The following is a 26,175-nucleotide window of genomic DNA, read 5'->3' on the forward strand; positions in this document are numbered from 1 at the left end:
TATTAAAATGTAATACTATAATAATATACTATTTTTAAAAACTATAACAGACTCTGGTGTTTGCAATGTTATGGTCATGAGCAAAAGGATGTGTGTGTGTGTGTGTATATATATATTTAATATTAAATGAAATTTAAACCACTAAAGCATAGTAAATAGATAAGTTAATCTTATCATATTAATTCCAAGAATCAATATTCATGGGATCCTGCATCTTCAGTTGGTATTTAATTTTATTATTACATTAAAAATAGATTGTTTTTATAATTTGTGAATTTTTAATTTGTCAAAATTGTTACAGTTTTATAAATTTTGAGGTTTATTATAGATAAATGTACAAATTCTGCTGTCCAGTACCAAATTCTATAAGCACAGTGGTCAATATGTTAATGAATTATTTGAATTTTCTAAAAAAAGATAAAAATATATATATATACACACACATAAGCACATACTCACCATCACCCAGAAAGTGAGTGAGTGAGAGAGAGTGTGTGTGTGTGTGTGTGTGAGAGAGAGAGAGAGAGAGAGAGAGAGAGAGAGAGAGAGAGACAGAGACAGAGAGATTTCTCTTAGGAACAATCATTTTCAAAATCTCTGAAAATTGGTGATACCTTGAAAGAAAAACTCTGGTAAAATTACAAACTACTGGTACTTCTCTAAACACGTTTCATATAAAGGAAGATTCTATTAAAACTATTATATAATTTACCAGTTTAGTACAAGACAACAGCATCATAGATGCTACTAGGGTATTTCTACAACTGGCAATAGAGATTTTACTAATTCAAATAATTACTGGTTTCTATATCAGACTAGTAACTTATAGAATTGGTTACTGATTAAGACGAAGAAACAAAACTTAAAGCAAAAATTTGATGAAAGCTATAATGTTAAACAATTAATAGCAAAAGTAATTGACATCCAACAATTTAAAAAATATGCAAATCTTTCCTGCAATAATGTTATGAACATGAGAAATGATAATCACGGATCTAGAATGAAGAGCAAAGAATTGAAAATTTTTATATTAAAAGTACAAAGGAGTCTGACAAAAATAGATCACTTCTAACACTAAAAGTGCCCTATAGATTTGGAGTAATAAGCACATGATGCTATTTGAAACAAATGAAACAACAAACTTGAGATAAGTATAACAGTTGGGATTACTAGTAAACCTAACACAACTTTCATCTCTAGGATTCATCATCTCTAGAAACAAACAATTGAACTGTTTGCTGCTGTGTTAAATGACTTTTTAAAAACTATGAATAAAACATTATCAAGAGGTATTCAAACTTTTAATACAAGCATATGGTAAATTTATATTAAAGAGAAAAAAAAGAACTTTCTAAAGTCCATTTCATGACAGGTTAATAGATGGCAGAGTATCCAATGATAAAGAAACCCATTAGTATAGGTTAATAAGGAATTATGAGAAACAATAAATTTCTGTTAACTAAAATGCAGGTAGAGTTTGACAGGCATACAGAAAGTATTTTCAAGGAGTACTTTAAGGTTAAAATTAGCTTTGGCATATGATTACAACCGTACCAATTCAAAAGAGATGACAATGCATTCACAAGATAAAATCACAATTTTTTTTCCCGAGTCAAAGAAATTCTTTTAAATACATCAAATTTTTCATGAACATGAACACAACATTGAAAAATGAATTAATGAAAGACAAAAAACTAAGAATTTGACAGCAACTGGAAGTAACAAAGCATAAAGCCAGACAAATTTTTAAGAAATTTTAGTAAAAGAACATGGTTCTCAATTCAACCTTTATGAATATATATATTTTTTTTATGTAAGCCTTACTCATCATTAACGGACTGATTGTAGTAATTCCTTTTTCTTAGATACCTTTGAAAATACATTTTAAAGAAAAATTACACTGTAAATGGAGACAACCTGATGATATTAAGTGTTTTTGTTATTATTATTATTGGTCATTTGATACTTGTCTTTCTTTGTTGACCTAAACACACCATTCTTTATTGGCCTGTCCCCAAATAAAGAAAAACAGAAAATAATATTTTTTTAAATTTTGAAAAAATTTTAACTTTTGGAAAAAAGGGCAAATTAAAAATAAATTATCATCTTACAAATCTTTGGACATGTTTCAAATTTAGAACATAAATGTCAACCCTCCTTTATTGAAGCATTTATTTTTTATGTTTATTATGTTTAAGTAAAAGTTGTAACAAGTATTTTAACTTTTTTGGGACTGCAAACACATTTCCAGAAGAAAACTTATTAGAAAAGCTTAAAAACAGCACAGTGAGTTCTTGTATTAGCTTAACCTATTGGCTTACATAGCCGGCCGCACATTTCAAGTTCATTATTACATTGCCGGCTGTGAGATGGACTGAGCTGTTGCTTCTCCTTAGTGTTTCCTTCTTTCCATCAATAGATGGCATGACATGTTATATATTCTGAGAATATATTACATTCTGTGTAATATATACTTGTTATATACACATTCTGAGAAATCGATCTATTGAATGGTACATAACAATCAATTTTTCTCAATAGATTACGAGTTGAATTTGTTTTCGGCGATTTCCTCAACTACGCAGTAGTAAAAATGGCGTACCTTAAGAAGTACCTCTCTGAGATGGAACTTGAAAATATGATGAACAAAAGTGACAATGTATCAAAAAGTGATGTTTTCAAAAAGTGATTCTGATACTAGATCTAATAATGAAGACAGTGAGGTAAATGATACTAGTGATGACAGTCTAGTAAATAAAACTGATAGTGACAGTGAAATTGCAGCATCAAGTGCGAGTTTTATTTTAAAACGGAAGATAGAAAAGTGGAAATGGGGAATAAGTAAGGATAAACCTTCCAAAATACAATTTTCTGGCTCTACTGGCATCAACCCTAGGGTTCATAGACAACTCCCTCCTCAACCAACCCCCTTAGATATTTACAGAAAATGGTCCATAATTTTTTTGGGATGATGTAGCAGTAGATACAAATAGGTATGCAACAGATTTCTAACATAAGTATTCTCATTCAAAATCAAAATGTACTTGGTTTCCCACTATATCTGATGAAATTCAAGCGTATATTTTTTTTATGTATTTTCATGGCACAGGTGAAAAAGCCAACACTTCAGTCATACTGATCCATAAAAAAAACAATCCATACTCTTTTCTTTTCTGAAGTCAAGCCATGACTTAGAAGATTCTTACTTATTTCTAAATTTCTTCAATTTGTAAACAATGAAAATTCTGACTCTGCTAACTATCTAAACAAATTGCAACCTGTTATTGATAATCTAAAACAAAATGTCAAAAATGTTTAGTATCCTGAGGAAAATGTTGCAATTGATGAAAGCCTCATGAATTTCAGAGGTAGACTTTGCTACAACCAATTCAATCACCAAAAAAAGGGAATGTTTTGGAATAAAGTTCTAAAACATTTGGGAGTCAAATAGTGGCTACTGTTCAGGTTTTGATATATAGAGGAAAGAAATCTGAGCCAGCCAATAAAGAAATTCCCACTACTGAAGCTGTTGTTATGGACCTCATGTAACCGTATGTGGACAATGGTTATATAGTATTTGTTGACAACTGGTACACTTCCTCATCATTGTTTGTAAGGCTAACTGAAAGGGACACAAATGCAGTAGGGTCAGTTAGATCCACAAGATGAAATATGCCAGACCAATTAGAAAAATAAAAATTAAAAAATGGAGACAATTATATTGTTTTCACACAAACTCATGGCTCTGAAGTGGCTGGATAAAAAAGAAGTAAATGTTTTATCCATTATCCATACAGATTTAATATGACACCTACAGGAAAAACTGAGAGGAAAACCAAAACCTCAATCCAGAAGCCCCAAGCAGTTATAGAATACAATAATTCAATGATGCAGTTGACAGACAGGATCAGTTGTCATCTTTCCCTCTCATAAGAAAGTGTGCCAAGCGGTATAAGAAAAGTTTCTTCTATCTCACGGACATTGGAATATTCAACTCATATGCCCTACTAAAAAAAAGTAACAAGAAAAAAGTCTAGTGAGTATGAGTGTTTTTGGGTATACCACACCAACAAAAACTTCTGAAACACTATTATCATTACTCCTCATAACTTCAATAAATATCAATGTAAGATTTGTAAAGGTTTCTTATAAAAAAAAATTATGTAATTGTGAGAAAGGTGTGTATGACAATATATGCTTATTTTCTTAAAATTAAATAGTAAATACGAGGTCAACTACGGGGAAAAATATTAGTAAGAAAGCAGTTTAAAACCCTTATGTAACAAAATTAAACATAAATCTGACTATGAATCTGAATAATGACTTTAGTACACATAAATTTACAAATTAAAAGAGACAATATAAAAAATTTACCTGATCTTGTTTCCAAATGTGTGTATGGTTGTGTATCTATTAGGACTTGTTTCACGACTAGCACCAGTTGATCTAGGTGTGCTAGTACTACATCTCCTACTATGTCCTAATGCTAATGAGCTAGGCCCATCAATACTTGAATACTGACCACTATAAGTAGTATAATTCAGTCTTGAAGATGGAGAGCCAGAACGGCTACTTGCTGCATGTAAAAAAAAATTAATACATTAAAATAAAATAAATATAAAAAGTAAGTAAAACAGTAGTTCTTGCATCAGACACATGTACACATACACACACTTTCATTCTAAAATTAAATTAAATGCATTAAACTGAGGTTGGAAAGAATAAGGATCTAACAGAAAGGACAAGTAACACTTCTAAAAATTATCAGAACTAAGTAATTAATTCTAACAGCAAATGAATCAAAATTTTAAAAAAAGTACACAGAAGTAAAGTAACAAAAACACTTACCAGTGAAAATGAATATGAAAATACCAACCATGTACCAGTATCAGAAACCTGGGCCTCGTCATTTAATAACTGGTATCTCCATAAGTTTGTGAATTTTTAATTTTGATAATACATTAAATATCTGTGAAGGTAGGAAAAAAATCAAGTCGACATCAATCAGTGACTGCAAATGTGTAAACAGATACAAACTGGACAAACCATGATTACTCAGTATCAACTGTAGGAGCTCCAATACGTAAAATTGTATGAACAATTCTACATGCATTTTTCTCAAAAAGCTTCATTCCAGTAGCTGTAAGTGTTGTTTTAATGACATAAAGTTCACCAGTAGTGTCTTTTTTTTTTTTTTTTTGTCTTCAGTTATTTGACTGGTTTGATGCAGCTCTCCAAGATTCCCTATCTAGTGCTAGTCGTTTCATTTCAGTATACCCTCTACATCCTACATCCCTAACAATTTGTTTTACATATTCCAAACGTGGCCTGCCTACCCAATTTTTCCCTTCTACCTGTCCTTCCAAAATTAAAGCGACTATTCCAGGATGCCTTAGTATGTGGCCTATAAGTCTGTCTCTTCTTTTAACTATATTTTTCCAAATGCTTCTTTCTTCATCTATTTGCCGCAATACCTCCTCATTTGTCACTTTATCCACCCATCTGATTTTTAACATTCTCCTATAGCACCACATTTCAAAAGCTTCTAACCTTTTCTTCTCAGATACTCCGATTGTCCAAGTTTCACTTCCATATAAAGCGACACTCCAAACATACACTTTCAAAAATCTTTTCCTGACATTTAAATTAATTTTTGATGTAAACAACTTATATTTCTTACTGAAGGCTCGTTTAGCTTGTGCTATTCGGCATTTTATATCGCTCCTGCTTCGTCCATCTTTAGTAATTCTACTTCCCAAATAACAAAATTCTTCTACCTCCATAATCTTTTCTCCTCCTATTTTCACATTCAGTGGTCCATCTTTGTTATTTCTACTACATTTCATTACTTTTGTTTTGTTCTTGTTTATTTTCATGCGATAGTTCTTGCGTAGGACTTCATCTATGCCGTTCATTGTTTCTTCTAAATCCTTTTTATTCTCGGCTAGAATTACTATATCATCAGCAAATCGTAGCATCTTTATCTTTTCACCTTGTACTGTTACTCCGAATCTAAATTGTTCTTTAACATCATTAACTGCTAGTTCCATGTAAAGATTAAAAAGTAACGGAGATAGAGAACATCCTTGTCGGACTCCCTTTCTTATTATGGCTTCTTTCTTATGTTCTTCAATTGCTACTGTTGCTGTTTGGTTCCTGTACATGTTAGCAATTGTTCTTCTATCTCTGTATTTGAACCCTAATTTTTTTAAAATGCTGAACATTTTATTCCAGTCTACGTTATCGAATGCCTTTTCTAGGTCTATAAACGCCAAGTATGTTGGTTTGTTTTTCTTTAATCTTCCTTCTACTATTAATCTGAGGCCTAAAATTGCTTCCCTTGTCCCTATACTTTTCCTGAAACCAAATTGGTCTTCTCCTAACACTTCTTCCACTCTCCTCTCAATTCTTCTGTATAAAATTCTAGTTAAGATTTTTGATGCATGACTAGTTAAACTAATTGTTCTGTATTCTTCACATTTATCTGCCCCTGCTTTCTTTGGTATCATAACTATAACACTTTTTTTGAAGTCTGATGGAAATTCCCCATTTTCATAAATATTACACACCAGTTTGTATAATCTATCAATCGCTTCCTCACCTGCACTGCGCAGTAATTCTACAGGTATTCCGTCTATTCCAGGAGCCTTTCTGCCATTTAAATCTTTTAATTCTCTCTTAAATTCAGATCTCAGTATTGTTTCTCCCATTTCATCCTCCTCAACTTCCTCTTCTTCCTCTATAACACCATTTTCTAATTCATTTCCTCCATATAACTCTTCAATATATTCCACCCATCTATCGACTTTACCTTTCGTATTATATATTGGTGTACCATCTTTGTTTAACACATTATTACATTTTAATTTATGTACCCCAAAATTTTCCTTAACTTTCCTGTATGCTCCGTCTATTTTACCAATGTTCATTTCTCTTTCCACTTCTGAACACTTTTCTTTAATCCACTCTTCTTTCGCCAGTTTGCACTTCCTGTTTATAGCATTTCTTAATTGCCGATAGTTCCTTTTACTTTCTTCATCACTAGCATTCTTATATTTTCTACGTTCATCCATCAGCTGCAATATATCGTCTGAAACCCAAGGTTTTCTACCAGTTCTCTTTATTCCGCCTAAGTTTGCTTCTGCTGATTTAAGAATTTCCTTTTTAACATTCTCCCATTCTTCTTCTACATTTTCTACCTTATCTTTTTTACTCAGACCTCTTGCGATGTCCTCCTCAAAAATCTTCTTTACCTCCTCTTCCTCAAGCTTCTCTAAATTCCACCGATTCATCTGACACCTTTTCTTCAGGTTTTTAAACCCCAATCTACATTTCATTATCACCAAATTATGGTCGCTATCAATGTCTGCTCCAGGGTAAGTTTTGCAGTCAACGAGTTGATTTCTAAATCTTTGCTTAACCATGATATAATCTATCTGATACCTTGCAGTATCGCCTGGCTTTTTCCAAGTGTATATTCTTCTATTATGATTTTTAAACTGGGTGTTGGCAATTACTAAATTATACTTCGTGCAAAACTCTATAAGTCGGTCCCCTCTTTCATTCCTTTTGCCCAGCCCGTATTCACCCACTATATTTCCTTCCTTGCCTTTTCCAATGCTTGCATTCCAATCTCCAACTATTATTAAATTTTCATCTCCTTTTACGTGTTTAATTGCTTCATCAATCTCTTCGTATACACACTCTACCTCATCATCATCATGGGCGCTTGTAGGCATATAAACGTTAACAATCGTTGTCGGTTTAGGTTTTGATTTTATCCTTATTACAATGATTCTATCGCTATGCGTTTTGAAATACTCCACTCTCCTCCCTATCTTCTTGTTCATCACGAAACCTACTCCTGCCTGCCCATTATTTGACGCTGAGTTAATTACTCTAAAATCACCTGACCAAAAGTCGCCTTCCTCTTCCCACCGAACCTCACTAATTCCTACTATATCCACATTCACCCTATCCATTTCCCTTTTTAAATTTTCTAGCCTACCAACCTTTTTTAAGCTTCTAACATTCCACGCTCCGACTCGTAGAATGTTATTTTTTAATTTTCTGGTGACCCCTTCCTTAGTAGTCCCCACCCGGAGATCCGAACGGGGGACTATTTTACCTCCGGAATATTTTACCAAGGAAGGCGCCTCCATTATTGTTATGTGAAAATGCAGAGCCACATTTTCTTGGAAAAAAAAAGCAGCTGTAGTTTTCCATTGCTTTCAGCTGCGCAGTACTCAGAGGACTGAGTGATGTTGATACGGCCGTTTAAGTCGTCCTGACTCACGCCCCTAACAACTACTGAAAGAGCTGCTGCCCTCTTTCAGGAATCATTCCTTAGTCTGGCTCTCAAACAGATACCTCTCCGATATGGTTGCACCTTCGGTCCAGCTACTCTGTATCCCTGAGCACTCAAGCCCCCTCACCAACGGCAAGGTCTCATGATTCATAGAGGAGGCAGTAGTGTCTAAAACAAAAAAAAAAAAAAAATTATTTGGTGTTAAAAATTTTCAATAACATTACTGAAATTACAAATTTGTTGATTATATAACTACAAGATTATCCGATTTAATTTTTAGATATAAAATTGTTTTATAATATTCCCCCACCCACACACATTGTTCTATTTTATAAAGAATTTTAAAAAATTATTAAATTCCCATTGGTTTCAGTTAAACATGGAACAAATAGTCGTGAAAACCACTTAGTGTATCACTAGACACATTAACTGTTACATGTTTATTTATTTATAGTTAGAGATATTTTATTTATTCAAATATTACATTTTTGATTATTCTGCTAGTTATCAATATTAAATACTAATAAATGAACCACAGAAATAAAGATCTCGCATGCTCAGAGGTATCTTTTCATCTTTCAACTATGTTAATTCTTGAATTTTAACAATAACTTTCAGAAAAAAAATTAAAAAATGTTTATATTGATGTTTAATTGTAATTACTATAGTACATATATTAACAAAATACACATCGATATAAATAAGAATAGTAGTACTAATATATTATAAAACCTAACACCTATTATTAGTTTTAAAAAGAATAAAACTCCACAACATACGATTTACTTTTTTAAATATAATTATTAAAAAAGAACTACTTCCCAAACTAAAATATCATTACTATAAAAATGACATCATTATCTAACTTCTTAGATGCAAGTAGTCAACTTTTAGTGGTTAATCAACTCTTAATGATTTTATTGTGAAACATATCTAACAACAGGAAAGTTATATCTCATTATATTAAATTATTAATATATATTGTATCTGACATTTTTGTTTTTATTTTTTCTTTAATGTCCTTTCCCCCATTTTTTCCTAGGATTAGGCAGGAGTAATTTGGTAGGATTTTTATGATTGAATACCACCTAATCCACATCTATTAGAAAGGAATGAAGTATGAAAATTGTAAAAAATAAAAAAAAAGGTAAACTGACCTCAATGACATATATCTGACATTTTGATATACATATGAATTGAAAGTCTGTTACAAACTTTAAACAACAGCAAAAATTAGAAACTGAAATCATAAATTTAAAATCTGGCAGACACTTTTCAAAATATTTTATAAATACAATTTACTTTCTTTATATTTTTCAGATTGATGATGGCTGTAAAGCAGAAGGTAATGAGAGTAAGTAATGTTGAAACACAAAGTGAGTTACCTCACTATGGATGAAGCTGCATGTTAGAGTAGCATTGAACCTGATGAACATTTTAACAGGTTAAAATGGTGCTATTATCTATAATGTTTGATACAATTAAAATGTAAAATGATCTTTGAAATAAAAAATACAATTCTACCACATTGTTAATAAAACACTGCTAATCTTTAAACAGAATAAATTGTTATAATACATTTTCAAGGTTAGTTACTAGTAAATATTACACCCAAAGGTTGAATACCATTTGTTACTTCAATTAAGTCATAATTGAGCTATGTAGTAAGTTTTTATAATTTACAGGTCTGCCTAAGTTGAAAATCATAAAATAACTTTTAATCATACAATTTGTCAAGTCAAGGGGAGCTGCAACTCTGGTCAAAGGTTGGTAAAAACCTCCAGCAGAGAGAACTGGTGTTGAATAGCTTCCCTCACTAAATGCTAGGGGGTGCACATTGCACATTGTATCCATCAAATAAGGCAATGCCTTCTGAATGTGCGGTTGGTCAGCTCACAAAGTAAATCTTACTTTCACTTGACATGTTCTCTGGACAATAAATGGCAGAAGCAAGTAGGTTGTCATTATTTAGCAGAAATGGGAGAAGGGTGAAGAAAAGTTCCTAAGCTTCCAGGTTGCAAACGGGTAATGTACATTGCATTTTAATTTTTTGAATACTTAATAAATAGGAAATAAGTGACAAGTGGTATTAACTGTCTTACTAGAGCATCAAACAGACATAGTGGTTCTGTCAAAAACTAAGAAAAAAAAATTGCTTGATTTTATTCTCTTTTAGTGAATAAAACTGAAAACAAAAAATCATGAGTTGCTATTTTGGCAAGTAAAATGTATGTAAGATATGTAGTAGTATCATCGGAAGCTACTAATGAATGGTAAATAAAAGTGAATTTTGAGTCAGGAATCATGTACTGTAATTTTTTTAATGTATGAACCAAATGAAGATGCTTCTACAATCGTGAAAGATAAGTTTTGTCATAGTTTATGCCAAGTCTTAAAAGTAATTCCAGTTAGATGTAAAGTAATTTTAATAGAACTTGTAAAGAAAACAATTTCACAGAGAAGTTGGAGATAACGTAAAAAATGACAGAGGGAAAATTGGTAAATGCCTTGAACCAATTTGATTTGCGATTTAATACTTTTTCTTGATTATAAAAATATACCTGGCAGCAGGAAGCAAAAGGATTGATTTAAATATAATTATTAAAAAAAAACTATTCCCAAACTAAAAATACTTCCACAATCAAATAATCACTTACCATCAGTAACTGATTATTTTATTGCAAGATATGAATGTTAGTATAAAGAGTGGTGGGTGCCGATTGTGGAAACAATTACTATATGTTGGTTAGAAGGATTTATATTTCTTAATGATTCTCACAAGAGTAGTTTCCAAACTTAGTTTATTGGTTTCTGACCATAAATTGGAGATAATCAGATGTAATTTAGAAAACCTGACGGAGGAAAGATTAATATTCCTATATCAGAAATGTTTGCAGCATAAATTTTATATTGCTAACACAACAATTAATGATGATTATCATTACATCACGAAATGTGTTCATGAGGCAGTTCAAGAAATACAGGTGTTCAAAAAGTGATGCAACCTTACAGAAAAATGAGTAAGTTACCAATAGTTGTTGAACGTGACTTCCATTATGAGATTCACATAATTCAATACAATGTTGCATGTTTTTAAACACATGTTGTAACATTTGTTGAGGAATTTCAGCAACACATTGTTCAATTTCGCTCTGCAATTCAGTAATTGTATGTGGGGATGAGTTTTGTAAGCAATATCCTTAAGGTATCCCTACAAGAAAAAGTCAGGATGGGATAAATCAGGAGACTAAGGGGGGCCACAACCCCTTTGAAATCACTTGTCCATGAGAAAATACTGATTGAAGAAAGCCATAACGTTGTTGGCTGTATGAGCCGTAGCATTATCCTGCTGAAACCACATGTTCTCTAGCCGGTCAGCAAGTTTAGTGTTTATAAATTGTTTCACACCCGTATGTAGCGCTTATTGTTCACTGTAACATGAAAGAATGTCATGGAGATTCGCCTATGTGATATTGCACACCAAACACCCACTTTTTGTCCTTGCAGAGGAGGCTTGTGCAGCGGATGTGGATTTTCCATACACCAAAAGCATGAATTCTGTGTATTCATGTATCCATCAAGAAAACCATGCCTCATCAGACCAACACCAATCATTGAGTATGTCCCCATCTGACATTGCAAGTGACATGAACTGCTGACAGAAAGCTATATATTTCTGTGTTACAGTGTCTGCAGGTAATGACCTGTGAACAACTCAAATTCTGTACAATGCATCTTTAAACACTTGTGCAATGCCATGTGGGCACTATCAATGGAGAGACTTCTTGGGACTAACAGAATATGCACATCGATCAACTTTTCTGGTAATCGCACTTTCGGTCAACCATTTTTGGCTGCATGTACCACATTTCTTGTCTCTTGAAACTTTTCATACAGCCGCTTGATGGAGGACTTGTTTGGTGCATCCACATCATACCTTTCTGTGAAGGCGTTCTGGATCTGGGCATAACTAGTACATCTAATATATTGGGAGACATTGAATATTCTCTGCTGCATTGTGTAACCCATTTTTCATCAATTTTTCTTAATTAATGTTGCAACAAAAGAGGGAAACATTCTAATGTTTTATCACTTTTTGAACACTCTGTACTTTGTTTATATAAAAGGATATTCAAAGTTGATTGGATGAAAAAATTGCTCAAAAGTTACATAAGAAAAACCAATACAATTAGGATATAAAGAAAGACTATGTATGAATGAGATAGGCAGGACTATAAAATAGACCAAAATTTACTAAAGATTATTGCAGACTGCCACATGAGAAAAATTTTGAATTAAAAATTAGTGTGGTGGAAAGAGCTTTGAAGATCATCAAGTACGGAAATCTGCTGCGATTGCATCATTTTATCCTGGAATTGTGAAGTATGGACCTGGAAAATTGTTTAGAATGATAAGAATGCTGTCTGAGAAATGTATTAAACGTGAGGAGGCACTGATGGAAAGGTAGAGTTGTTATATAACACCTGTACTTAAAAAAAAAGAAGACAAGGCAGATCCTCAGAATTAAAAAGGGCTGGCTGTCATTCATTTTATAGGCAGATAGGAAGAAATAGTGGATAAACAGAGATGAGTAATCAGGCTTTAGGGGAGGTTGGTGAAGATGCATGTAGCTTTAAAAGGTTTAAAAAAATTTAACAACACAGTCCTAATTGTAGAACTGTGGGATGTAGTAAGGACAATAAGGATAAGTTCTTCTGTTAAGACTACGTACTTATATGAAAGAAACAATGGAAGAATACAGCTGAAGATATTTTTTTGTTGCACTAATATTTTGGGACTAAAAGGCTGAGACAAAGGTGCAACTTTAAAATGCAAGATATCTTTTCAAGATATCAATTCAAGATAGCTTAAATAAACAATTTAAGCTATCTTGAAAAGTGTGCTCAAAAAGTGGTGTAACTGTGCGGAAGTATGAAGTAATAATAAATGATCATAGACTTTTACTTTATTCTTTGGGGACAATCAGTTCATTTAGGCAGAAAATAGAGATGATTTTGGTTACATGGTTAGAAGGTTACTCTCTAACTCATCTCAAAACAAGTATGATAAAAATGATTTCTTGGCTATTGAAGATATGCATGTTGAAACACACCCGTGGATGATGAAGAATTTTAGCAGGACTTGGTGAAGTAAAGTATTTTAGAGTTGTATTTAGTCAAGATGGAAGGAGTTTGAGGAAATTAATACTAGAGTGAAAAAAGACCAAGTAGTTATTAAGGCTCTGAACATTTGATGGGATAGGAAAATCACAGAGGAGACAAAGAGGACTTGAGAGAATGTAATTCTCTATTGGTTTGAAGTGTGGATGTTAGTGTAAACAATAAATTGAGACTATTGTCTGTGGATATAGATATGGATTTTAATGTAGAGGTGCTCAAAAAAAGGACTATATTGGATTGTGTATTGAATGATGTGATATGGCAATGCATGAGAGTGACTGCAAATTGGTCCGGTTTGAACATGTGAGTTGAACAGGAGTGAAAAATAGAATTCTGACATGAGTTAAAACACAAAGAAAGTGCAGAAATCACCCTAGGCGTGGAATAAATAAAGTTAATGAATTCCTATGGTAGGATGAAGTTAATTAGGCCACGTATGTCAGAAATTTAGAATTAGATTTTCACTATCATATGAAATAGTGACTACGGTGTGGAAAGACAGTGGCAGCTGTCAAAATCCACTAGAAGTAAAGTACGTAATTGTTAAATTCCAAACAGAAGATTAGATGCTAACAGCTTTTCTTGAAACATACTGTTTTATGTCACAACTTATTCCATAATATATAATTTTGATATAATCAGCATATAAAAAAAAGACTTCAGCAACTTCATTTTAGCTATTTTTATCAGTAAAAAACAAGACAAGATTCTCTTGTAAATTTCTAGTTAAGAATATAGTACACAATATAATTTTTAAATTCTTTTTGTAAATCAAACAAACAAATTAGTAAACTTCTCGCCAAACTACTTAAAATTAATTTTTTTTTACAGAAACAGTATTACTCTGAGTTTTTAAATAATAATAATAATTAAAAATTTTCTCACTATGGTTTTATCACAGTTCTGTTGATCCAACCCAGCAAATGCTGGGGTAGTTCTTTTTATCCATGGAATGACAGTATTAGCCTATTCACTCCCGTGATCTACATAATGTATTATTATGTCTACCAATAAAAATAATACATTGACTCATTTATAATAAACAAGATATAATACAATAAATTTCTTGAGAATAAAAAAAAGGTTACTGTATAAAGTTACAAGGATGGTATCTTCAGAAATAACAAAACTTGGTAGTTGATGAAAGAGCCTCCTAGGTTTAAAATAGCCATAACAAAAGCGCTACAATCCCGGGTGGGTACCTATGGAGAGGCTAGCTTAAGGAACTTTTATTTATTTTTATAACTTCAATTTTCTAACTTGATGATGCAATCTGGAAGCTGCAAGAAGCATAAATTTAACTGCTTTTAAAAACTTGTGACTTTTTGACATCTAAATGGTAAGTTTTAAATTTAATGTCTTATTTATTAGTTTTTTTAAATATATTTTTTAATTCTGTTGGTTTCATAAGCTGAAACTAACAATGTGAAAATGAAAAACAAAAAAAAAACTAGTTCAGTTATTAGGTTTTGACTACTACAGAGATGAAAGTAATGAAAAATTAGTGCTTAAGAGGAAAAAAGCCTTAATTCCTCTAATTTTTTTTAGGATATTAGTTATTTTTGTATTTCTTATGATGGTGGTATTTTTTGTAATGTTTAAGTCCTGTAGAGTAAAACTGAGAACATTAAATAGCACTCCAATCCAATCTCTGAGGACTACTCAACAGATTATCAGGAAATGATAAGACTGACATTCTCTGAATTAGTGTGGATTACTGAAAATTCATTTTGAACAGTAGGGTAGGTAATTAAAAAGTAAAATGTATATTTAGGGCTAAGCTGTAATAATAAAACTGGAATGTAACAGAAAACTTTCCTGACTATACCATGTTGTTTTGAGAAGATCTGAGGGTCTGGAATTGGGTTGCGATTATGAAGAGAAAAATAATAAAATAAATAAATCAATATTAAAATCAGATCAACTGTTGACCATTTCTGACACCATTTAGGGTACATTATTGCACTTATAATCTTTCTTTCTTTACAGCTCATAAGGCTCATAAGTACTGAGATCGAATTTCATCTAGTTCTTCAAAAAATATATCATTGTACGACTTTACTTTATGTTCATTATGCAACAGAATAGTTGACTCTCTTTGAAATACTCCAAGCATACATCCAAGAATCATACTGGAAAACAAAAGTATTGTAGGTTCAATTACAAATATACTTAAACAATTAACAAATAAGGTTGTTAATATCCATTTATAACTTCTTAGTGGAAAGTTATGATTAAAACACAAAAGAATGGAAAAGTCAATTGATACACAAATAGCAATAGCAATCCAAGAAATTAAAGTCTACTTATTTCTCCTTTTTCTTACATAATTTTCTTTATTAATTATAACAATAAGTTGTAAAGATTGTAACATTAAAAGAGTGATATAAATTGAACATATTTTGAATAGTTATCTAAATCAGTCCACAAAATCATGTAGGTTAGTATAATTGTTATACAACACAAATAAAATAATTTATTAAGATGATGAAACGCCATATTACACTCCACAACAGTAAAACTATTATAAGGATAAAAAAACAATACCAAGGCAATACAAAACAAACATTAACAGTTCTAAAACAAAAAACATCAGCTGACACCAGTCACTGAAAACAAAGATTTAATCAACCTTAATTTTGAAACCAAAAACTGAACACATGTGATATTAATTAGCCCACATGAGTTAAAAGAAAACTATGCCACCCTCTTGTTTGGTTATCATAATTTAAAAGCAAGCGTATTCCATTAACATGAGTCACCATATCAAATTTCATGTTTATATGTTCCCCAATTCTAGAGATATTAAGCAAAGTAGCCAATACACAGACAAATTAAGAATTCTGGCGTATTTTTTTGCATTTTTAAACTCATGGGACCTCAGAGTATACAGAAATGAAGAAAGTAGATAACCATAATCACATTACAATACTTTCTCTTACGTATTCTGTAATCAGCCAGAAAAGTAAGTTGATATTTTATATATATATATTATATTAAGCTGATCAACCCAAGCACAGAATTAAAATATAATAGGATGATACTTCCCTTATTCCATAATTCAAGCAAGAGCACTTTCGTGAGTACCTCGCATCATCAGTTGTCTAATAATTGTCCAAATCGTTCATTCCAAATTACATTAAAATTAAAAACCCTATACTATACACGAGTTTAAAATTGTTAAAAGATCCTTTTCCAATTAAATCAAAACAGAAATACATTTAATTTAAGGCGAGTTTTGTTAAGCTTATTTATACTATGAATAGTAATTTTGCCTGATTGGCATTTTTTAGAAAAATAATTGTAAATGCTAACCAGGCAAAATTATTATTCAAATTCTATAAATTACATATTAAACTTAACAATAAATACATTCAATAAGCTTTAACAATACTTGCCTTAAATTAAATGTATTTCTGTTTTGATTTAATTTTAAAAGGAATTCTTTTAATGATTTTAAATCTCATGTATAGTATAGGGTTTTAAATTTTAATGTGTAATTTTGAAAGAACAATTTGGAAAATTATATAGAGTATCTGATGATGCGAGATACTCGCAAAAGCGCTCTTGTTTTGATTATGGAATAAGGTAGGTGTCATTCTATTTTATTTTATTAATTCTGTACTTGGGTTGATTGGATTAATATAATTTGTATAGTGCAGAGGAATATGATTCCCAAAAGGATTGATTTTGGAAAAAAAAAAAAATATATATATATACATATACACATAATTTTTTTTCTGGGGACTTTATGATAATTTAGAGTACTTTAAAGTTGCCCTGAATATAGAAGCAGTAAAACATCGCCAAAATATCTTCTGGACATACATTCAAACAATTTAATTAATAGTGTGTTTTGATTCAGACAAACTGATTTAAGATAGGCAACTGAAACACAATACAAAATTTAAAATTAACATGCAGTTAAGATTTGATTTAATCTCTGTTTATACTTTTTAAGGCCTGTGGTAAAAGATTGGCCTCATCACTTTCAATATTTAATTTACATCTTAAACACAATGCTTTCCTTACAATTTAGAAACTGTCTCAGATCTAATGTGTTTATAAAAAGGACGAAAAGAACTATAACAATAAAGTACATAAATATCACAGCCCGATTTATATAAACAGTACTAACTATAACATTCAAGACTGTCCTATTAAGATATCTTCCCAATATGAAATCTTGTTTATCAGTTTATCACAGATTTCCCATGTGAATGGGGACGTGCGTATATAATATATTGTTTCTCATGTAAAGGGATGAACTAATTTGTTGCTACATATTTTCTGTTCCAAATCTGTTTTTTCTGGCTGTGACAAGGTGTATAAGGTAAAAGTGGCAGAAGTCAGAGTTCCTCTTTTTGAAAATAATGAAAGTTCACTAAACAGCCAATCCCTATAAACAACATGTTTCTTGAAGGGCTGAATATCACCATTATTTTAGTGGACTTAGTGTGCTGAATTCAACCATGATATATACAACTCAGTGTTGAAGATAACAGCAAACTACTCACTCCTCTGTTCCGTATCATGCCTGAACAGAATCTGTGTTCGAGTATGGCTATGCCACCTTCAGGAGGGACTGTTATCGTTAAGTAGGTCACCAACAACCTCTGTTGTTACATCAAGAAACAGATAATTATTCTAATTTACTGAACAACATAAAAAAAACATAGTTAAACAGGGCTAAAATAAAAATGAGACTTTTTCCTTAAATACCTTAGTTCACATGGTTTTCTGGAAACTTTTCATATCATTATGAGAACAAATTAAGATCACACAACAAAGAATCCAAGTAAACAATTCAATAAGGACAAAGTATTATTTAGTAGAAATAGAATTGCGGATTAAAAAGGAATATTCAGCTAAGGACAAAAACTGACTCTTCTTTTGTAATTTCTATGAAAGAACACAGTACAAATCACATACTTTTCTTAACAGTTCAGCACTATAAAGCAAAATTTTCCTTTCTCACGCTGCCATTTTTCAATCTCATCATTAATTAAAAATATTAGACTATGTAGGGAGCACAAGTGTTATTAAGATACAAAAAATCCTATTTTTACACTCAAAATTGAAATTGAAAAAAAAATTGCTGCTGTACAGAAACCTCAAACCACCAAATTTTTAAAAAAATATTCAAATAAGAGATAAAACTCTTCTTATAGTTCAACATTTTTTAAGAAGAAAAGTGAATACACATATAATTGAGATGAAAGAAATGAAGGAGGAAGGTATACTTAAGATGGCTGTCAGAACAAAGAGGATAGAAAGCATTACAGGCAGTTATGCAGGGAAGTGAAGAAAAAGGTGGCAAGACAATAATGAAATATGGGACCATAGGTGTATTGAGGTGGAGAGTCTGATCAGTGAAATTATATTTAATCTAATGATGCTTAGGAGGTTAGAACTTTGAGATAAAATTATAGCAAATAGATCTAATACACATTTTCTTATTAGCTATATTTAATTAAAAGTTTTTTACATTTCCTTTTTAAGTTAATGTAACTGGATTTATTTTCATTTATTAATTAATTATGCTGAAGGAAAAATTATGAATAGCTGCAAATTTTCTATAAAAGGCCACTTCCTATACAATTACATCAGTTAGCACTGGATCACATCAGTGTTGCATTATCTGCATCAAGTGTAACTGGATTTATTTTATCAGTGGCGATAGCTCTTGGCATAAAAAATAAAACTGGACGTAGTACTGAACTCTACGATACTCCATGTAATACTATTTAATTTCTTACAACTCTGGTCCAAGGTCAGACTGAGAAAGAGAAGATAAATAAACAGTTGGTTAGTGAATCTTAGTAGATGCAACGATGTCAAATAGGTGCAACCATTAAATATCAAGAAATGCTCTTAGTTAATAGACTATCTACTTACATAATAAACAAAAAATACCCTTTATGCAGAGGAAACATATTCTGTACCTTAAATATGAGAATTTTCAACTAAGGGAAAGAATTCTGACAGAAAACCACTTCTACAGTCGGTCAGGCATGTAATTCTTTATCATATAAAAAAAAACTGCTGCAATGCCTTGAAATGAACCTTAGTTTAGGACTAAGATTACAAATGTTAACAATGAAAGCATCAAAATAAGAGAATAAAAAAGAAAACATTAAATGTGGCATCCTGAATACGCAAAGAATATTGCCATAGAAGCAATGGGAGAAGAATAAAGTTGACACAAAGAGAAGAATATTGGTAAGTAGCAGAGGAGCCCATGGTCCAAGATCAGCAGTATCACCATGGTAAAAAAGAAAATAATCTCTATTTTTTTCTCTTGTTTTGTTAACATACAACCTACATCGGTGATCACCTAAATCTCTTATACCAATTTTCTCCATTGTTTTTTTACAAGAGGCTCAAAATTAATACAATCAAGCATTTTACTTGCATCAATACAGAACATGTAGCTCTTTTTTTTTTACCTAAATCCACTATAGTTGTTACCTTTCTGACGGTTAGTCTTAGATTATTTCCTTACTGAACTGATGTTTTGCGATTAATGTCTGGGTGAAAAAAATTATTACAATGAGTAGTGCATTAACATGAACTCTTGTGGATATAGATTTACAATAAACAAAAAATTAAAAGTTCCCAGGTCTAATTATGAGAAATAATTAATATTTTATATACTTAGTAATGTGCTGATATTTTAATTTGATGGATGGTTAAAATTATTTCATCGGCTATAAATTATGACTTGAGTAATGAAGGCACTGGTATGTTTGATAAAATTCTTCTTAGATGCATAAAGCTGTTTAATGTTTTTACCAAATGAATACTGGCCTGTCTATCAAGTTGTTTGTTCACCACTGAAACATAGCTTCTGAATCTGAACAAACTATAATTAAAAACCTAGTTTCAAAACACTTATCAATATGTAAACATCCCATTTAACCTTTTAACACATTTTGCCATAATATTAATCAAGAATTGTATACCAATGTGTTTAGCTGTAATATTACGCATTCTGTCATGCTGTCCGATTTACACTCTAGCAACTACAGTTTGTACTAAAAGGTCTTAGACTAAATGTAATATGGTTTAAAATGTTTTTTCTCTATAATTACTATTACACAATGAATAATAATCAAGTCTGAAAGGAACAAAAATTTTCTTATTCTGCGTTTCACCTGATCAGTTATTCCGTAGTTTGACTTTAATTCACAGTAGGTTTGTAGTTTTTTGGTTATATTTTTGTATGAGCATTTTAGTGATTTTCTACTGATTTGCAGAGTCGGTGTTGTATATTTTTATTTTAGTTTAGTTTTTCTAAAGAAAAATGTGGTAATAGTACTACTTAGTTTTGTTTATATAATATGTGAATTGTTTTCTTGTTTTAGTTTATGGTTTAAAGTCATAAAATAGTTATTATTATAGTGCATCTTATTATTAAAACCCGTTAACACATTTTTCCATATTATGCAGTTAAGTTATGTAATTATATTGAAATTTTTCTACGGGTATGAATATAAAGTGAAATTCATGTAAAGTTCAAGAGCATGATCGGCTGTCAATTAATAAAATATTCCATGTAGTTAGGGGGTATTAATCATAAACATAATTAACGTGTTGAAGAGTTAATACACTGACTATCATGGTGGTAAGGGTCCCTTTGCCAAACCGTTCCAAAGGGAGTCAAGAAATTATGTTTTTACTTTTTGCTTTTTTGATTACAAATCAATCAGCCTACTCTTTGCTTTTCTAAATCTGTGAATTTTTACCTCAAATTTAATGTACTACAGCCTCCTGGAAAATTATGTAGATACATACCAGTGGTCATAGTAGTACCATGAATATCTATCTCTATTCTCATATGTTAACTTTTGTTTTAATAATTATTTCCTAAATAATTACCATCTCATTTCATTTTCTGAGGAATTATAGATGTAAAACTTTACTCTTTCATTTAACTAAATTAATTTAGTGCCAGTCTGTATTGCTAACTATTTTTATTTACTCAAGTGCTTCCATTTAGATCACATGTAGAAGATTATGTTGTCAGCTAGATTATGTTGCAACAAGGTAGTGATCTAATACAAAACTACTGTTATTAAATTTTTTTTTAATTGGTAAAATTAAAATGTTACTTCCAAGAAAATATAAATTATACTTTACCTACATTATGTATATACAGAATATTAAATTACATAAATACAGTGAAATTAATAAGATATTTTAGAATTGTGATTTTTATTTTACTGTTAACCAGCAGATGCTACAATCTTTCAAAAGAAAATTATGAAGACACATGCTATATGTGTTCACAAATAGACACTTATATATTTCTTGAGATATTTTTAGAAAATTTTTCTTTTTAAATTTTTAACTTTCGTAGAAATAATTTTTCTGTCACTCTCCATAAATATACTTTTTACTTGATAATTTCATAGAGAATGATCCACAGGAAAAAATAAGCCAACACATAAGGGACAGATCAAGATCTGTAATTTATACATTAACTAAAAAAAAAAGAAATAACAAGAAAGTTCACTGATACTATTATATGAGAAAAAAATGCAAGGTAGTTTTAAAAACTGGGATGTAAAAGTAGTAAACTAAGAAATATGTACACTACATCATACTGTCTGCCATGTTTTTCATGAATTCAGTACTATTTAGAATTACAAATTTAACTATAAATTTTAATAATTTCAAAAATTTACAATTTTAAAACCAAATTTTTATATCTAAAATAAAACATATTTTTTTAATATGTAAATACAACCATTATTTTTACACTTTTATGTGGAGTGAAAAACAAATGTAATAGCAGTTGTCCAAAAAAAAAAATGTTGATTAATTTTAACAGTTTTAATTGAAAATAGTTAGTTATAATATTTTTAATGTTCTTTCTTATAAATAATTTAATTATAAGAAAATGAGTGATTTAGGAAATAAAAGATAAAGTGAATGTATTTAACAAGCTCTGGAAAAATGTTTTTTTTTTTTTTTTTTTTTTTTAACAATCATGCCAAAAGTTTTCTAGAGTCCACATCTATACTAGGTAAAAAAAGCAGTCTTTCTAGCAATAATGTGGCACAACCAAGGATGATTTTAGAAAATGTGAAAGAGGTATGCTATATCTCTGGGGTTTCTTGTCAATTTTTCCTAGCAGTACATCACTCCTACCTGGCAGTCAACACACTTAAATTACTAGAACTAATAGATGCCTGTATACAGGCACAAAACAAGAAAAACATTTTTTTAATCAATATCTATTACAGCTCTACTGCATTTTAAATCTGCATTCATTAGATTTATTTAAATTTTAATTAATATTTTCCAGTCTATGTATTTTTTGTTTATCACAATAAAATTATATTTATTTATTTAACATTATCACATAACACCACATATGCAAAAATAATAAATCTAGATGGCAGGTATAATTACAAAATTTACATAAAATAACACAACAATGTAACAAAATAATACAAAAATTACAGTTATAACACACTGATGCTTCAATGTAAATAAACATAATACATTAAAATTATAATTCAGTAACCACAAGCATCAAACCAAAAATAAAAAGGATTAGGGCACATTTTGATGAACTTAAGTATCTTTTAATGAAGAGAACATACTGTCATCTCATGCAATTTCAATCATTTATCTTAACTGCAAGCATAAGAATACACACACAAACGTACACATGCACACATTGTGTCATTTTTTATGAATATTCAAGCCAAAAATATTTATAATATTATTAAACATATCAAAAAATAGATGCAGAGTTAAAAAAAAGCTTCTACAAAAGGCTGTTTAAAAAGACATGCATAACTTTCAAAAGTACAGAGAAAAAGTAAAGTATTAAAAAAACAATAAGCAACAATATATTACTGTACTAATAGTGACTCTTATCAAATGAAAAGTGTAACTATAACTGATTTTATAAAACTAATGAAGTCATTTTTTTCCAGTTAAAATGATAATAAAAGTTAAACATCAAAGTTTTGTAAAAATATATTTATTCAGCAACAACAAAAAAAAAAAAACAAATACACATATTAATATATTAACTCAAATTTCATAAAAATACAATAATTTTATACTTAAACACGAATAATTTTGATCAGTTTAATAAAATCTTATGATATTAAATGAAATATGGCAAAAATTACAGCAACAAGAACAATTTTATAATTGCTTTCAATCAAAAGTCAATATTTATTTACTTTTTAACTTCAATTCAGGTAAATTGCAAAAAAAGAGAGTATATATAACTAAAAAAATAGAACATACCAAAATTAAATATGAAAGCAATCAATGAAAACATAATCAGATTTGATCTCTGTAAAATATATACCAGAAAACAAGCCTCAATACACAATTAAAATTTTAACAGTTAAAAAGCAAGAAACAAAAACTTACCAAAGATTGAAATATAAATAAGAAAGCATAAATTAATAAGTGTAAGGAAAAACATAATGCAACAAGCAACACTAAACCCAAATTTTAAAGCAGGCATTTTTAAAAATTTACTAGACGAATTAAAGAATTAAAATAAACAATTTAGTATGAATGGCAGTTTCACACAAATACACTTCATTTAATGTGGCACACAGAGAGCAGAAAACTTTTAAGTTAACAGATAGACACAGCCTTCTTTTCTAAAGATCTATTTTTATTATCACAGAAAATATGATTTAAAAACAATTTATACTGATATTCCAAAAACCCAAGCACAAGATGGCTGTAAGTACTACAACAGGTTACAAAGGTTTACATTGATTAAAAAAGGGTAATATTTACAAAAATACTTTCGTATAAAAATATATATACATCAATATTTTTAAACACTAAAAAGAATGCTTTTAAATGCATAACACTTAAATAACTACTAATTTAAATGAAAATTTAACTAAAGGAAGGATTCACAACTAAATACATATTCAAATAAAAGTTCAAAATGAATGTTAAAGTGATTCTAATCCTGTCTTTTATTTTATGATTCACCACTGCTCTCACTCTTATCTTCGTTTTCTTCATCTTTTCCTATAAAAATGAAACATAAATGACAATTTATACCCACAACATTACCTTTTTATAATAGATTAATTATAACAACTCTAATGATTAGAAAATAATAAAATTCCCATTTTTAGAACAATTTATAGACAATACTGTTTAAAACAAAGGAAGAATAATATCCCAAAGTTCAATCAGAAGATGGTCATTATAAATATTATGAGAGCATTAAATAGATTCAAAGGTATACAAAATTGATTCAATCAATCAGTTCTAGTGACTACTGTTAAAAGATAGTGTAACTAAACCACCAAAAGGTGAACCATACATAAGTGCATGATTTAAGCCATTATAATTTACGTATATTCTCAAGCACATTTAAGCAAATGCTATATTTATAAGCATTTCAAAAGGTTATGGATAAACTACGCATTATGTAATTATATTGACCCTGTTGGTAGGGCTGTGTTCTTGGGTGAGAGTGCAGAACTGCGATCATGTTTTTATCAACTCGCAGTATGTCCTGGCATTTACTATGATTGAATTTACTTCAATTATCAGGTAATTTCTGTTGTGGTCATTTTTACTTTCCGGCTATATTGATATATTACTGCTATAACAATAACAGGAAAGTATATAATAATACAAAATTGATAATTTTTAATTTTTTTGTTTAAAAATTAAAAAAAAAAAAATTAATAAAAATAGTTTTTTTAATTGTAAATAGTCTGCAAAAAAAATTATTCCAGTGCTCTCGATTCCAAAAAAATCTATTTTTTCAGCTGGACATATATGTATGTATACACACTGATCTATACTTGGTCTTATAACTCTGGACCCCACTGACCAATTTTCTTCAACTTGGTAGATAGGTACTACCTTCAGGGGAAAAGAATGTATTAAATTTTTGTAAAAATTGGAAAAAGGATGGGGTGTTTTGGCTGAAATAAAATTTAAAATCTTTACTGAAGCACTTTAACCAAAAAAACTTTCTTACAAAAGTTGAAGGGTTTTTATCAAGATCACAAATTATTAAAAAATTTTTTTTAATGTTCAACCCCCTCCCCAAAAAATGATTTTATATATTTTTCTTTTTTTAGCTATATATTACTTCAGAAAAAGTTAACGGGAGAGTTTTTTAAATCTATATTTTGTATATCAAAAGGCCTTTAAACCAGTATAAAAATTTTTGCCATCCCGCTCTGATGGTCTGTGGCAACAAAAAATATTATTTTTAATTTAAAAAAAATATATTTTAAATTTAAATCAATCTCGTAAGTTACCCATTGCTTTTAAAATATAAACACCTTAATTTTTTGAAGTCCTTACTCTAGTATTTCTTAAATTATTAAATTGTTATACTTTATGGTAGAAAATAAGTGAAAAAAATAATTAAAATCTATGCGAGTGAGATATATTTAATATGTTATTTACTAACACTTTGGAATTTATGCAGTTCCTATATTTTAATTTATAATACTCCTAGGAGATTATGTTAAACAGGTGTGTATTTAAGTTTATCATATGATTTTATGTACTTTATTTGTGGTTTTTAAAATAACACTTTCATGAAAATGTCAGCTATTGATATTAGTTAATGATCACTAATGTTATCATATTTTCTATATGATACTTTTTAATTTTTCTTTTGCATTTTATAAAACATGTTATATAAAGTGATTGTGG

General features: G+C 30.0%; 2 protein-coding genes across 5 annotated transcripts in view; both read right to left on the reverse strand.

Annotated features, from left to right (window-relative positions):
- The window catches only part of chb (CLIP-associating protein), a 246,653-nt gene that overhangs the window by 79,273 nt on the left and 141,205 nt on the right, over nucleotides 1-26,175 (reverse strand). For all 4 annotated transcript variants that reach the window (XM_075362879.1, XM_075362878.1, XM_075362877.1 and 1 more), the window contains one exon: nucleotides 4,375-4,576. In XM_075362879.1, coding sequence (XP_075218994.1) covers nucleotides 4,375-4,576 — 202 coding nt within the window. The remainder of the gene's footprint in view (nucleotides 1-4,374; nucleotides 4,577-26,175) is intronic.
- The window catches only part of LOC142323361 (uncharacterized), a 48,173-nt gene continuing 45,634 nt past the window's right edge, over nucleotides 23,637-26,175 (reverse strand). The window contains exon 8 of the mRNA XM_075362881.1: nucleotides 23,637-24,516. Within this exon, the coding sequence (XP_075218996.1) occupies nucleotides 24,467-24,516 (50 nt within the window). The 3' untranslated portion in view covers nucleotides 23,637-24,466. The remainder of the gene's footprint in view (nucleotides 24,517-26,175) is intronic.

This window comes from Lycorma delicatula, chromosome 4 (genome assembly GCF_047948215.1).
Source record: "Lycorma delicatula isolate Av1 chromosome 4, ASM4794821v1, whole genome shotgun sequence".
Taxonomy (NCBI): domain Eukaryota; kingdom Metazoa; phylum Arthropoda; class Insecta; order Hemiptera; family Fulgoridae; genus Lycorma; species Lycorma delicatula.